General features: G+C 37.5%; 1 protein-coding gene across 3 annotated transcripts; it reads left to right on the top strand.

Annotated features, from left to right (window-relative positions):
• Positions 1–5: 5 nt before the first annotated feature.
• On the top strand, positions 6–14,057 carry LOC143857986 (ubinuclein-1-like). Of its 3 annotated transcripts, XM_077368560.1 has the most exons (14): positions 8–266; positions 364–1,018; positions 5,754–5,840; positions 6,038–6,130; positions 7,122–7,198; positions 8,213–8,828; positions 9,455–9,554; positions 9,714–9,829; positions 10,209–10,295; positions 11,453–11,578; positions 12,022–12,162; positions 12,367–12,414; positions 12,778–12,879; positions 13,440–14,057. In XM_077368560.1, the coding sequence occupies exons 2-14, from the start codon at positions 737–739 to the stop codon at positions 13,938–13,940; spliced, it is 2,376 nt and encodes a 791-aa protein (XP_077224675.1). In that variant the 5' UTR covers positions 8–266; positions 364–736; the 3' UTR covers positions 13,941–14,057. The 3 variants fall into 3 exon arrangements, with proteins under 3 accessions (XP_077224676.1, XP_077224675.1, XP_077224674.1); XM_077368559.1 differs by having other exon boundaries at positions 8–1,018; XM_077368561.1 differs by lacking the exon at positions 5,754–5,840 and having other exon boundaries at positions 6–1,018.
• The last annotated feature ends 839 nt before the right edge of the window (positions 14,058–14,896 follow it).

Here is a 14,896-nt window from a genome sequence, read left to right as displayed (position 1 = left end):
CTCTAAAGAACCATAGGAATGAAAGAACCAATATCATTACATACATAGGGGAAAAACAAAAAACCATTATTTACCACATGTGAGGAATCAAAACACCATTTCATTACTATTGTTGTTATAACCACAAAATAAGGAGTAGGTCCCAATGCTTGAAAGAACAACCTACTTTCATCCCTCCATTCCAACAAAGGCATTGAGAAGACCAAACAATAGGGTTTTCTTAAGTTGAGAAAGAGATGAGGGAAAAATTCGATCTAGGCTCAAAGGTAACAGTGTCTGTTCCTCTTGTACCCTCCTCCATTCTATTTTACTCTGATTTGGTAAAAAAAAAAACAAAATATGCTTCTGATTGAGCTTTTTCAGGTGTTCTTCCTTGGTTAAAAAAAACCCTTTTCCCAATTCGTGATTTTGGAAGATTAGAAGAGGAAAAAAAAAAAAAAACCCTTTTCCCAATTCGTGATTTTGGTTACTTTGGAAGATTAGAAGAGGAAAAAAAAAAAAACCCTCTTCCCAATTCGTGATTTTGGTTACTATGGAAGATTAGAAGAGGGGGGGGGGGAAAAAAGAAAACCCTTTTCCCAATTCGTGATTTTGGTTACTTTGAAAGATTAGAAGAGAGAAAAAAACCCTTTTCCCAATTAGTGATTTTGGTTACTATGGAAGATTAGAATTTAGAAGAGAACAAAAAAAAAAAAAAAAAAAAAAACCCTTTTCCCAATTCGTGATTTTGGTTGCTATGGACGAAGAAAAAGGGGGTTCGAAGGCTTCTACCTCTTTTGCCCCCACAGAAGCTCCTCCTCCTCCTCCTCCTCCTCATCCTCCTTCGAAGGATATGACTTTGGAAAATCAACGGCAGAGATTCTCTGTGGAGCTGAAACCTGGGGAGACTACAATTGTGTCATGGAAGAGACTAGTAAGGGATATGAACAAGGCTATTCCCTCTCATAATCCTCCTGCTCCAGATCCTCCTTCTAGGGCACATCCAGCCCTCGAGTCGCGAATTGCACCAGTAGGAGTTGTAAGCTTTTGCTTCTTCTTTTTCCTCTTTCTCTCTCATTCATTTAGTTTTTGTGTTCTTATCTCATGGGTTGTTTTTCTTTTCGTACTTTATTATTGATGTGAATTTGGGTTTGTTTAGCATTGGCTTTTTGCTAGGAGCATCTGATTTTAAAAAACCAACCCTTCTCTTCCTCAAAGAGCTTGTAAATTTAAAGCCCCAATGAGAGTTAATGCATTTTGTTGGACTGCGTGCTTAGATTAGATACTCCTTGTAGACCATCTCTAACATAGATGGAGAACCATTCTTAATTATTGTGCATTATGGCTCAATGATGTTGAGTCTGTTGATCATCTATTACTCCTTTGCAGTTTCACATATGATCTTTGATACTTTATCTTTGGTCTCATCGGACTCAGTTGGTTTCACCCTTATCATTTTGAGTCGTGGGGTTTCTCACCCTTATCATTTTGATTCGTGGGCTTTCTCTCCATGGTCTGTCAGAGGTATGACTTTGTGGAGTCTATTCTCTACTACTACTTGTCAACTTTTTTTACCTTTTTTTGGGTAGGTAAGCTGGGATTGAACACGAACTCACGGTTGAAGAATGTAGTCTTTACCAATTGAGCTAGAGGTTCAGCGCCATAATACACCTAAACATCGGTTGAAGATCTTAACTTTTCGGCTTCTTTGGAGGAAAAGGAACAAGAGAATCTTTAAAGGTTTATCAAAACGGGTGCACAATGCTTAGACACAATTTTTCTCTGTGGCTGTTTAGAGGGCATTGATCCTTCCTACTTTTTGTGGAATCCAGTTTATCTCCTTCTACAAGTCTTGGGAGGAGGTTAGACTGAGGAGCACCATCCTTCAAAGAGGGTCTTGGACCTAGATGATACCTGCCTTCTCCCGGGATGTTGAAGACGAACTTCGATGATTCGAGCATTGGCAACCCGGGCATGGCTGGTATTGGGGGCTCATGATGAATGCAAATAGAGAGGTGCTATGAGGTTTTTTTGGGCCCTGACGGGGAGAATGATTCTAAATTTCTAATGAGGCAGAACTTCAGGCTCTTCTTAATGGGATTCGACTTTCTTGTCAGTTGTTGCTAGATCATATTATCATCAAGGTAGATTCCCTCAATGTGGTCATATGTGACTAGCTACCCTTTGAGATTTGCAGATTTTTTTAGAGGAGATTCTTGACACGCAGTTGGGCAACAATCTTTAGGTTTAGCACGTTTGGCTATCGACCAATTCTAATGCACATTTACTTGCTCGTTCGTGGGTAGACAGAGAGACAATTTTGTTACTTGACCACATTCATCTTTAAGGCTGCATTGTCAGTGGGGATGTTTCTCTTTTGATATTCTCCATTTCTTTTTTTCTTTCAGTTCGTTGCTTTATATTTATCTTGTTTGACCATCTCAATCATTGGGCTTCTGCGTCCTTAATAAAATTTTAGTTATTCGAAAAAAGGAAAGTTTCTGGCCATGGTTTACAAGTAGCGACTCTTCATTATTTTTCGACATCTCCACCAAAAGGACTTGCACTAATAACTTAGAAATTGACAAAGCTTTGGCTGCAAGAAATAGAGGTGAGTTGAAATTACAAATCCAGGATGAACTGGTTGGCAAATCCGAGGTTAATTTATCCGTTGAAAAAAAAATGAACAGGACTGCCATTCAGAAAAAAAAAGTCAGAGGTTAATGCATATGTCAGAAGCCCTAGTAATCACCCTCTAGCAACTGTAGGTGGCAGTATTCGTAGCAAAACTTTGTGAAACAATTTTCCAAAGGAAGTTGGCGATGTTCCAAAGTTCTTTGACTTTGGGGAAACATAAATAAGGCTATGATTATCCATGAAGGAGGGATTGAGCTGATGGAGAAGAAGGCAAAGGATATGAAAGAAAGCACACAAAGATTAGGCGCTGTTTCTTTTGACGTAAAAATGGACGCAAAATTTGTCACATAAAACAAATTTTCCGTCCATTTTTACGTCGAAAGAAATGGAGCCTTAGCGAAGGTGTGTATCATCTTCCATATGGCGTAGTGTATAGGAATAGTATGTTCATTGGTAATTAATGGAGGGAATACATAAAATTTGGCTTCATCAGAACCTATCAACAAGTTGCAATATAAGACTAAGCATCATCCTTAGCCATACAAGATTGTGTGTGACGGATGACACCTGTGGCTTATGAAATTCTCAATTGGAGAGAGTACAAGGATTAGGTTTGGTGTGGCATCCCAGTGATTGATATTTACCACATCATTTTGGGAAGGCCATGACGGTTTGATACATAGCTATTCTGCAAAAGAAAATACTTATGCTTTCAAATTAAGAAGCAAGGCATCTCTGCTAAAGCCGATGCAACCACTACTATACAATGAAGCTAAGGACAAGAAGGGTCATTGTATGGCTCGTACTCCAAGTACTAGAAGATGCAAACAAGAAGGTAATTCAAAGCAAGTGGTTGTTATGCGAGAGCAACAAGCTCATTCAACTTTGACAAGGTCAAAATTTTCATCCTAGAAGCAGGAATCTTCCGTCGGGGTGCCACTCCCACCTCGGAACCTCGATTCAACGCTCCTTAGGAAGGAGCTTTTAGGGAGCGCGACCCCAAAGAGACGGGAACCGCTCCAATGACGCTACCAGCTTGCTTCTATTACTCCATAAGTCCCACCATCACCAACTTCCTTGCATCAAACTCCTCCAACTCTTCGAAGCATCTCATTGGAGCAAGCACAAAGACTTTGCTTCTTCAAAAGGCATGAGAATGTGCACTTAAATGAAGATGGTTAGAAATTACTGCTTTTTGATGTACTTAAATTTTGAAAGATACATATGAAAATAGTTAGAAACTATTATTTTTTAATATATTTGAATTTTGAAAGATATATAAAGAAAATATTACATACACGCTCCCATGGCGCTCCCAAACGTCTCTTCTAGAACCCACGCTTCCTCGCCCCTGCCCCCGCTCCCGCACCCGCTTCTTGCTTCTAAGATTTTCACACTCAGGGGGTGAATTGATGTAGGAGGATTTAATCCATCAATGTGCAATTGTAGAAATTTAGAGAAAAAATATAGAAGAAATGTGGCTTTACTCTATTATTGTAAGTCACACTAGTGACTTAATTAAGTTAGCTCGTCTTCTGTTGCTAAATTGTCTTCCATGTAAGTTTTTTTTTTTGAATGGTGAACAATGTTATTGAATAAGAGGGAGACCGAGATGGTCCAATACAAGAAATAGATAGATAAAAATTACAAAGATAAGCGACTGAAAGAAGCAAAAAGGATGCTAAAAAGGGGGAGAATCAATATCACTATCAAGGAGAAAGAAAATCAAACTGCTCCATCGCCTCCATACGAACTCCTTCCCTCGCTAGCCTATCAACAGCCTCATTAGCAGATCTCCTCACATGCTGAAAGGCAATACTTGAAGATCCCACTATATTACCTATCTCGTCAAAAAAATGAGCAAAACTCTAGGGGTAAGGGAAGGATCCACTCTGCCAACGGATGACATTAAGGGAATCCCCTTCTACCACCACTATCCAGATTGGAAATCTCTAGAAGCTTAATACCTTGGAAGGCGGCATGGACCTCTGCCTCGCTAAAGTTTGCCACCTGAAGAGGACCTTAAAAGGCCCACCGAACTGATCCGTCCTCGTCTCTCAAAATGCTAGAGTCTTTCACATGAGTACTAAGCATAGTATTAAAACTCCCCCACATCATTGTGGATTCCCCCGAGTCGACTCTCATTTCCCTTGGCTGCGTTCTGCGTTTTGCCTTACAGTCAACAAAAAATCCTTTTACTCTCCCAAGTTATGACAGCGTCAACTGAATGCTCAACCGCGTCGACCGCGTTCTTGGCCGCGTCCATGCAGAGTCGACAAGGATTTTTCTTGGCCGCATTTTGACGCGCATCCGAGTTTTTAAACACTAGTATTAAGTGAGGGGTTACATAAAGGAAAAAGTATTCTCTCTCGTAACTGAAAGACGTATTGCTCTATACCAATGCTTATCTACTACAATTTTCTCACGTATTTGTTAATTTTTTTTTTCAAGTGCATGTATGTTTATGGTATGTTGTGCACTTGTCTATATGTGATGCATGCCATTATTTTGAAGTATCCAAGTGGTGATCTTGTGCGCGTACAGCTTACTCAAAATCTTTAGGGGTCGTCTGGATACACTGATTTTAGAATCCAGGTTTTAGTTTGAAAACAGTGTAAAAGAGGGTTCATGATCAAGCTGTTGTTGCTGTCCTGACTGCGTTTCTTGGATCTGTTGCTGTCCTGACAACGGTTCTTGGATTTGAAGTAAGAAATCCAGGTTTTTGGAATCTCTCCCCCATCTTGAGATTTCTAAAATCTGGAAACATGGGACGATCTCCTGCTCTCTTGCTGTCAGGAAGAAGGGCGAGAAATCAGAAAACGACGTCTGGTCTCTTTCTTCTCTCGTCTCCCATCCAAAATTTTGAGGAAACCAAGATTCTAAAATTCGCGCATCCAAACGGCCTCTTAGGCTTCTTGTTTGAAGTTATGAAGTCTGCCATCACATACTTTTCTTCATGTGTGCATGTCTCTTTGTAGGTCTGTGTTTGCATGAATGTGATTGCAAGTGCCTTAATATGCATTTTGGTCTGCAGGCCATCCTTACTTGATTCCTATCTACTTCTGTTCCTTTCATCACCGGATTATTGCTTTAGATCACTATCTCATTGATATTTTTACCGCGCTTTACTTGTTTAGGACCAAACCACTGAGGGTGACCTTAAGGATGAGCCTCCTCCTAATCGTTTTAGTGCCGTCATTCAGAAGATTGAACGCCTCTACATGGTATAGTTAAATTATTTCTTTCCCTTTTTTTGTCATCGTTTGAGGCCTTAATAAGTCGTCGTTCGAAGTCGATCTTTATGATATTCATTCTTAATAATTCACAATTATGAGTTTATTTTATTGTTAATTTTAATAATTTGAATATGATCTTATTACTAAAATAGATTTCTGGTAACTTGACAACATATGCATTTCAGGGGAATCAAAGTAGTGACGAGGAGGAACTTGACAATATTCCTGATGATGATGAATATGACACAGAAGATTCTTTTATAGATGATGCTGAGCTGGTTGGTTCATAATTCTCGTTGCCTCTTTGGTTTTGTTATTTTTATTTCTGTTAATAGAAACTTGGTCATAAATTTGTTCAGAAATCTCATCAACCAACAATATAGATGATCATCATGTTTTTTCTTGTTAGCTAGCATCATGACTATTAAACAAGTATGAAAGTCCTCTCATTGTCATATACTGTAATATCACTAGATTTCATTTTTAGATTCAACCATATATTTTTCTAGTTTATTAGTGGTCACAAAGAAGAGAAAAGAACTCTTTCTTACATAATGAACACCAGTATAATCCGTTCCTCGAAGGAGCTGTCTCTACCAATCTACAGTCCTTTTCTTTCTCCTTTTTTTCTTCTCACTAGTATTATATAGAAGAACCTATAAACTGGCAGTTCTTGTCCTACAATAGTTTTGGCAAGGGCAGTAGATATTTCCTTTATTCATGTATTTGGGGAAGCGAATGAGATTAGTGATATCCTTGCCAAAGAATGAGTTGCAATGTGATACTCATTGTTCTTTTGGTAATCTTTTCCCTTTTTAATAAGTTTTTTGTCATTTATAAATAAAACGGTCTTCCATTTGTTTGAATGCCAGAAACTACACCAAAATCCTTGTCTGCTGGCTAAATTTTAATATGAGTCAAGAATAAGGTTTTAAATTTCGGTTTTGGTTTCGGTCACCACGAAAAATGGAAACGTTTTGGTTTCGCTTGGATATTTCGATGGCTTTTTAATTAATTCCTTTGACCAGAACTCAACATAGATTGACAGTTAGAACTCAGATGTAGCAGTTTCTTTAAGGAAGAACAAAATACGTGGTTCTTATTCTTTTTTTCTAGGATAATTAGTTTCAATTGTATTAGTTACTTCCTTGATAATTATGCCACTTGATTTTTTTTTGAGGATAATTATGCCAGTTGATGATCTACTAAATCCTTTTGTGTTCGATTTTTTCTTTCATTAATGCCGTTGGGTCTCGTGCTTGTTTGCAGGATGAGTATTTTCAAGTTGATAAATTGGAAACCAAACACAATGGCTTCTTTGTTAATAGGGGCAAGTTAGAAAAAATGTAAGTTTCTTGTTAACACACTGTCTTTCCTTCAGAATTGATGATCATGTAGCAGTTATTGTTTATTTGTGTTTTGCATAGCATTGCCAATGATGAACTGTGAAGGAGTCTCTTTGGCTACTTTGTTCTAGACATGTTTTATTGGCTAAACCTTGTTTCTTTTCCAATATTTCTTTTTCTTTTTGGATTGTCAATCTCTACTATTCACATTCCTTTGCCGAATCCATGTCGACATGTTTCGACACGCGAATCGGACGTGGATTCGCGTGGGACACATCTGGATTCATGTCATAGCCGCGTCCCACACGAATTCTGTTTTTTTTTTTGGGGTCAAATCCGACATGTGATTGTCTTCTTTAAAATGCGAATCTTTATCTTTTTCCTTTAAACGTGTTTTTTTTTCTAACTTTTTTTAATAAAAGCATAGCCCGTCCGCTCTTATTAATAACCCTAATGCCTAAACCCTCCAGCCTCGAACATTGACCCAACTTCACCCTTCGTAGACTCGACCCCCTTCCCCACGCCTCCTAACTTTGTGCTCGACCCTTGATCCTCAACTACCGACTGCCTTCTTCTGAGATTCCTCGCTAAAAAAAATCCCTATCTTCATTGCCGCGATGGGAAATCCCACCCCTTGTTCTGACAGGAAATCCCACGTTGCTTGACTATTGACCCTTGACCCTCAACCGTCAACTATCAGACACCTTATTCTGACTGAATTTAACACCTTCTCCTGTTGAAACAAATCAAGCCAGATGATGAAATTTTTCTCAGCTGCATCAAATATAAGAGTTCACAGAATAACAAAAAGCTACGAACTGAATTAACATGTTTGTGAAGTTGTTTCCCATTGCTTTGTTGTTCAGCTGAGAAAGTTTCCATCATCTGGCTTTATTTCTTTCAACATTTGTCATACTAGTTAAACGTGATCTTATATTGTTAATGTATGAAAAGAATGACGAGATGGCTTGTTATTGATAATCTAGATTTTAATATTTTTGATTTGTTTGCTAGAAATGAACCTATCTCGTCACCTAATCACGCTCCAAAGAAACGGAGGAGGAAAGATTTGGTTAAAGCTCATGGCGAAATGGATGGTGGGATTATACCAAACAAACATGCAAAAATGGGTAACGTGCGGATGAAAGCTGCCGCTAGGAGTGCACCACTGGTGGGATCCAAATCATCCAGTCCTCAAATTTCTACTCCCTTGAATGAAAATTATCAAGAAGGAAAGCCTTTGCAAAATCAGTCGAATACCCACGTCGGACCTTCAGAAAAAAAGTCTTTTGATGCTACCATGAAATCAGATAATTTATCTCTGAGAATGCCAAATAAGGAAACTTCCACAGTTTCTATGGAAGCAAAGGAGATAAAAAAGCAGAAGACTGGAGTCATCCAATCAAGGGACCTTGCTAATAAATCAAATATTACAAGTGACTCCTCTGATGCTATGTATCAAATGTTCCATGATAAACGTGTTCATATTCAAGTAGAGCCTCAATCCAGAAAATTGTTGAATGGCATAAATGATGTGGAGCTGCCTATGAAAAGTCGATATAAGGAGAAAAATGGAAACAGTGAATTGCTCGACATGATTTCGTCTGGGGGCAAGTATCCTGTACACATAGTAAGTACTTCCCTTATGCAAATGTAATAGTAGTTTTTAGAGCATTCCTTTCGTTTGCTTTTGGCCTTCATTTCTTTAATAGCGGGTAATCATTATATGCAAGCTTCACATTTCATGTAGAGATTAACTGTGATAATTTACATATCTTTCAACCAAATGACTTACATTAAAGTGAGCTGCATATGGAGCTTAGAATATTGGCGTTTTCTTCTGTGTTTGGCTCAACATATTTTCTCTACAAACCATCATGAAATGAAAGTTCTACGCAAACATATAATGTGGTTTTCTAAATTTGTTACTAATCTACTCAGAACACTTTCATTTCTTTTCTTCCATCTACATGCATGTGTGTTTGGATAGCGTCATAGGTCGGGTGATTTTTTTTTTTGGGGGGGGAGGGGGGACTTGGTCTAATCTCTTTTGTATCTTTTTTTTGCATGGACATAAGATAATCCTTTTCTGCTAAAAATGTTAAACCCAATGAAGTGTGCAAGAAGCTGGCAGTTTCTTAATACATTTGTTGCCTCTTATTTAATAGTTCTGGTTGGTTTGATATTTACAGTATTATTTCTAATTTTATGGCATCTTATATTATTTGATCTTTTGTTTTTTTATTCTTTCTGCAGAAATCATCATCCATGCCTGCCAAGGAAGGTTCAAGTGTTAGGCCAAAAGGCACAATGCTTGAAAGGGCTATTCGGGAGTTGGAAAAGATAGTTCAGGAATGTAAGTTTGACTCGAATTCCTATTATTGATTATAAAGAATGGGATGTTTATACCATTAAAAAAAAAAGAAGAAAGAAAAGACACGGAATTGGATGTTTATGAAGTTCTATAGAGATTGATTTATGTTTCACTTATGTTAAATGAATTCCTCTCTTGCAGGTAGACCACCGACTATGGAAGTTCAGGAAACTGATGTGTCATCTCAGGGTCAGGGAGTCAAAAGAAGATTGCCACAAGATGTAAAACAAAAGCTTGCTAAAGTTGCTAGATTAGCGGTACTGGAATGTGACTTTGAAAGTCCATAATATGCTTGCATTAAAGTGCCCCCCCTCTCCTCTAATGAACTCATAAAATTTTTGGCATCGGTGTCGGTTTCGGCATTGGCCGAAACCAAAATTTCAGCCGAAATCCAGTAATGAAAAAACATTGCTCATGGGCCGAAATTTCGGAAAAAATCCAAAAAAATCTGAAAAAATATTAAAAAATTAAAAATGGCTGAAATCCGGGCCGACACTGAATACATGTACTTTCTGTGTCTGCCTTTGCTGAAATTCAAAATTTGGGTATTTTGGCCGAAATTTCAAACCATGATAAAAAAATTGTTTGGGAACAGTCTTGGGAGAATTCTGACCCGTTCTATTTTGGTGGTTGCAGCAATCATGTCAAGGAAAGATATCAGAAGAGTTAATTAATCGTCTTATGAGTATTCTTGGCCACTTAGTGCAGGTCAAAACATTAAAGGTAAGAAAGAAGGGAACCTATAGTTCATCAATATGTCATATTAAGCAGAAATAATTGCATGTTGTCGTTTGAAGTAACTCAGTTGCTCTGTGTGCACTCTTAGGTGCAAAATCTAAGAAACATCTCTACATATGGAAATACACGTGTTTAGTGTATATATTTATGTTAACTATTTAATTAGGAATAGTTATGGAAATACACATACTATTAAAAAGAAAAAGGTTATGGAAATACAAAACTATTTATAGTTATGTTTCACCCTCCATTTCACAGGGAACATTAAGTTAGTTTGGTAAATTTTGAGATTTCTCTACTGGATTTTTGCAGTTGCAATTGCCTGATTGGGCAGTGATAAATTGACCCCCATATATCTTAAATCGACCCCCATATAGGGCAGTGCTGAGAGAGAGAGAGAGAGAGAGAGAGAGAGAGAGAGAGAGAGAGAGAGAGAGAGAGAGAGAGAGAGAGAGAGACATGGGGGTCGATTTATCACTGCCCTTCCAGATTTCACATTTATATTTTGGACAATCTTTCCGTCAAATCATCAATTACACCAATTATTCAAAAATTAATCATATTTTTTCTGTTCAATATTGTTAATAATGTAGCCATTCAAAATAAAAATATTTGTTGATAATGTTCAGATGGTCAGATATTAATATTTGTTATTTTCAGAAGTGTTTTGGGTGATCTTTACTGTCTTCTGCAGCCATTTAACCTTCACATAACATTTTTTTAATGTTTTGGTAGAAAGTCAGTACAGTTTAAACTTTAATGTACTCAATTGTGGGCTTAACTTTTATTTCCATGTTGCAAACCAACTAGGTTATATCATTTGCTTTGCCAGTTTGCAACCCCGTGTTTATCCCTAACATGAAAAAATGTTTTCATAGTTTTGATGGACACCACACATCTGATTTTTTATTACAGTGCTGAAGATCCATAGTAATTATATAAATTCGTTCAATAGTAGCTGATATTTTGCCATGAATGATAATATAACTGGTACCAATCATTTAAAAAGTAGCTTATTTCCAAAGTACCTTAGTCATGTGGAATGTGTAGGTGTAGCATTATTCTCATCAGGATCTTGATTAATTTGCTTTACTCACGAATTGCTGGAATCAGTAAACACTAATACAATTTGTCTGTGACAGAGAAACTTGAAAGAGATGGTTGAATTAGGCTTATCAGCAAAACAAGCTAAAGATGATAGGTTCCAACAAATAAAAAAAGAAGTCATTGAAATGATTAGAACGCGGGTCTCCTCCTTTAAACCCAAGGTACACTGAATATACTTTAAATTCATGGTTCATGATGAATGTCTCTTAAGCATGGTTTTAAATTTTGGCCGACACACCAAACTTTCGGGTGTCAGTCCGGGCCGACACCGAAAGTACCAATTTCGGTGTCGTCCCTATTTTGTCCGAAATTTTGAAATTTCGGAAACTTCGGGAAAAATGTAATTTTTTAATTTTTTTTTTGAAATTTACTGTTACTCTGAAATTTTGGATTTGGCCGATTTTTTTTAATACCGAATTTTGGCCAAAATTTCGGTTTGGGCGAAGGCCGAAACCGAAACCAAAATTTTAAACCTTGCTCTTAAGTTTAGGTGTTCAAGTTATGTGTGAGAGATCAAAGTGCTGCATCTATAGGATTGTTTTAATGTCATTAAATCCAGGTTATTGCACCTCAATCCATATTTAAGTGTTTCGTGTTCTTTCAGGCGGCCGAACAACGAGATGGGTCATCTGATGATTTTCAGGAAGTACATGGTTCCGAGGAAAAAGGAACCCTGAAAGGAAGATATATCATGGATGTTGCAATGGAGGATAAGATTTGTGATCTCTATGATCTGTATGTTGAGGTATCAGATTATTTTTGAGACATGCTTAGTTGTTCGTATAATGACAATAGTTTATCAATTTAATAAATTATGGGGTTGAGCCTCTAGCTCAATTGGTTAAGGCTTAGGTTTTCAACCTTGAGGTCGGTGGTTCAATCCCATCTCACATATCAACAAAAAAATTTAATAAATTATATCAGTGCCTTAATTATTGTTGAATTCCAGGGGATGGATGAAGACAAGGGTCCACAAAGTAGGAAACTGTATGTGGAGGTATACCTACTTTTTCCACATTTATCTTTTTATATGGTTCTAGGGGATTCAACTGTGCAGTTTTATCTCTGTAAACAGTGAAAACAACTGCCATTTATCCAGAAACTTCTAAGATTTCTCTTTTATCAAGTTATTACCCTTTTGTTAGTAAAGCCTTCATTTCTTCGATGTTTAGTAACTTTAGTTGAAGTCAAAATTAGCCAGATTTGTCACCATGTAATTTTTGTTTTCAATTTGCTTGTGTACTTTTCCAGTAATACTCTCTCCTTTTGGCTCTTTTGCCATTTTTACTTTTCCTTAGCTGCTTGAGGTTGAGGGAAGTAGTTTTGACTATTGTGAATTTGTCTGTTGCCTGCCATTCAGCTTGCGGAATTGTGGCCAAATGGATCCATGGACAATAATGGAATCAAGGGAGCTGTTTGTAGGGCAAAGGATCGGAAGAGGCAACACTATATCCGCCACAAGGTATCTGTCTCTTGTTTGTATAGTACTTTATAATCTTGTGTGGAAGTTCTCGAGTGCTATTCCTATTTGCAAGCTTACTTGTGTATCTTTAGGATATGTTTTTGTGTTCCGTTCGCTAAAAATGCTTTAAACGGGCATTTTTTGAGGGTGCACTCTTGAGAGAAAGTTGATAGTTCTGCCCAAAACTATGTCAGAAATATCGTTCTTAGGAATTTCTCGGCAATGCAAAATCTTGGGATATATTTATTTTATTTTATTTTTCGGGTTTATACCGGGAAAAATTTTACCATTAAAAAAAACTGGGAAAATTTTTAAAAATAAAATTATTTAAAAATATATAAATTAAGAAAAAAATAAAAAATATTGTGATATCATTGCAGTAAATGAAAATATCTCAATATTTTTAAAGTCGGGATTATTTCGAGAATTTGTCTTTCTTATCAAAATATCACGATAAAATTGCTATATTTTGAAAATATCGGAGATGTTTGTGACATAGCCCAAAAGTGATGAGAGTGTTGTCTCATGTATTAACATTTGGGTATATGTTTCGTGATCAGGATCAGGAGAAGATAAGGAGGAAAAAAATGTCACCAGTGGTTAGAACAGAAGAGACGGCAAGGGGAGAAGCTAGTTTGAGTGCTCAACCACGAGCTAATTCTAGCGGTCAAGTCTTCACATCACCTGAAAGGCTGAGTTCTAATCCTACAAAAAGCAGTCAACACCATGCCACCTCTGCCAGGTCGTCCAATCCATCTTTCAATACTTCCAACCTCGACCGGCCAAAACAAGATAAGGTAAGACCGAGTGTTAGCTCTTCCACAGATGGGGTAAACAAAGCAACAGACTATACAGTGTTGAAGAAAAAATTGAAAAGAAAACCAGATTTGAACTTGGGTGAAATCTATGTTCATCCCATGAAGGTACCCTCACAACATCATGAAAAGGAAAGACACAAGTCTCACAAGCATCCGTCGATTCACCAACAACCCACATCGAGCCACCACGTTAAACCAAGTCCTCCATCACTGGGTATTTCAGGTTGCGAGCAACCTAGCTGATAGAGTTTTTTTTGTTAATTTTATTAAGGTATGGAATGATGTAGTTCTGAGTTTATACTTGTAGTAACCATGAAAATTTTAGAGCAATAGAAGGAATTTTTTTTGGTTTTCTTGTCATTGAAGTGCAGATGGTTGGTTGAAACCAATTGATGCAGAAGGTCAAGGAATGGTATTCTCTCCATGCCTGTAAATTGTAGTGGATGATGCCGATCTTCGTGCAAATAAGCGATGGAGTTTGCAGAAAAGTCAGGTACTAATTTGAAACAGCCACCTAAGCTTTCAAATTTGAAGATTGAAGGGTTTTTTTTATTGTTTCATTCAATTGGTGGCATCTTAATGAGAAAAATGTGATGCATCCTACTTCCTTTTGGACTCAACTGTTCTGAAATGGCAGTTTCATCTCTGTATTTGGCTCTTTAAATCAGTCTCTGATGCCTGTTTTCTATGGAGTAGATTGGCATATAAAAGTGCTGGAGCAGTGCATCTCTACTATGCACATGGTCATGTGTTCAGGGAGAAAACATCAGTTCAAGGTTGGAGTAATGTGAGATGCCTGATTTGATATTGGGCACCCCTTCTGTTGGACTGAAGTTGGCTTCAGCTGAAAAACCATACAGTTTTTAATCCACATACTGATGCATATTCACCACATCCAATGGAATTGGAGTGGTCTTGAGGGTGCACCAATCAAAGATAGGGTCCACTTTATTAAATGTGGACGGTTAAGATCATTCAATCAAGAAGGATTTTGCCCTATAGACAGTCAGTGGTGCAGCCACCATGATGATGTCAAATCTCTTCAAGGTGGTTCACCCAGCCTGTCAAAAGGTGTTCACCATATCAATGCAAACAGACCCATATTGGATTATTCAACATGTGGGGAAAGAAAGATCAAGTTGTTCCATAGACACGCGCGTACGTTGTCTCGTAGACGAGAATCATTAACATCGGATGAT

The sequence above is a fragment of the Tasmannia lanceolata genome, unplaced genomic scaffold (genome assembly GCF_043159265.1).
Source record: "Tasmannia lanceolata isolate RefF3 unplaced genomic scaffold, GAP_Taslan_0.1 ptg000025l, whole genome shotgun sequence".
In the NCBI taxonomy this organism is placed as follows: domain Eukaryota; kingdom Viridiplantae; phylum Streptophyta; class Magnoliopsida; order Canellales; family Winteraceae; genus Tasmannia; species Tasmannia lanceolata.
Note: the sequence above shows the minus strand (reverse complement) of the source record. Positions and strands in the feature narration are given on the sequence as shown.

Coding starts and splice junctions, on each gene's coding strand:
- LOC143857986 (XM_077368560.1), top strand. CDS start 737: ATGGACGAAGAAAAAGGGGGTTCGAAGGCTTCTACCTCTTTTGCCCCC. Junction 7,199..8,212: donor AGGGGCAAGTTAGAAAAAAT/GTAAGTTTCTTG, acceptor TTTGTTTGCTAG/AAATGAACCTATCTCGTCAC. Junction 11,579..12,021: donor TCTCCTCCTTTAAACCCAAG/GTACACTGAATA, acceptor GTGTTCTTTCAG/GCGGCCGAACAACGAGATGG.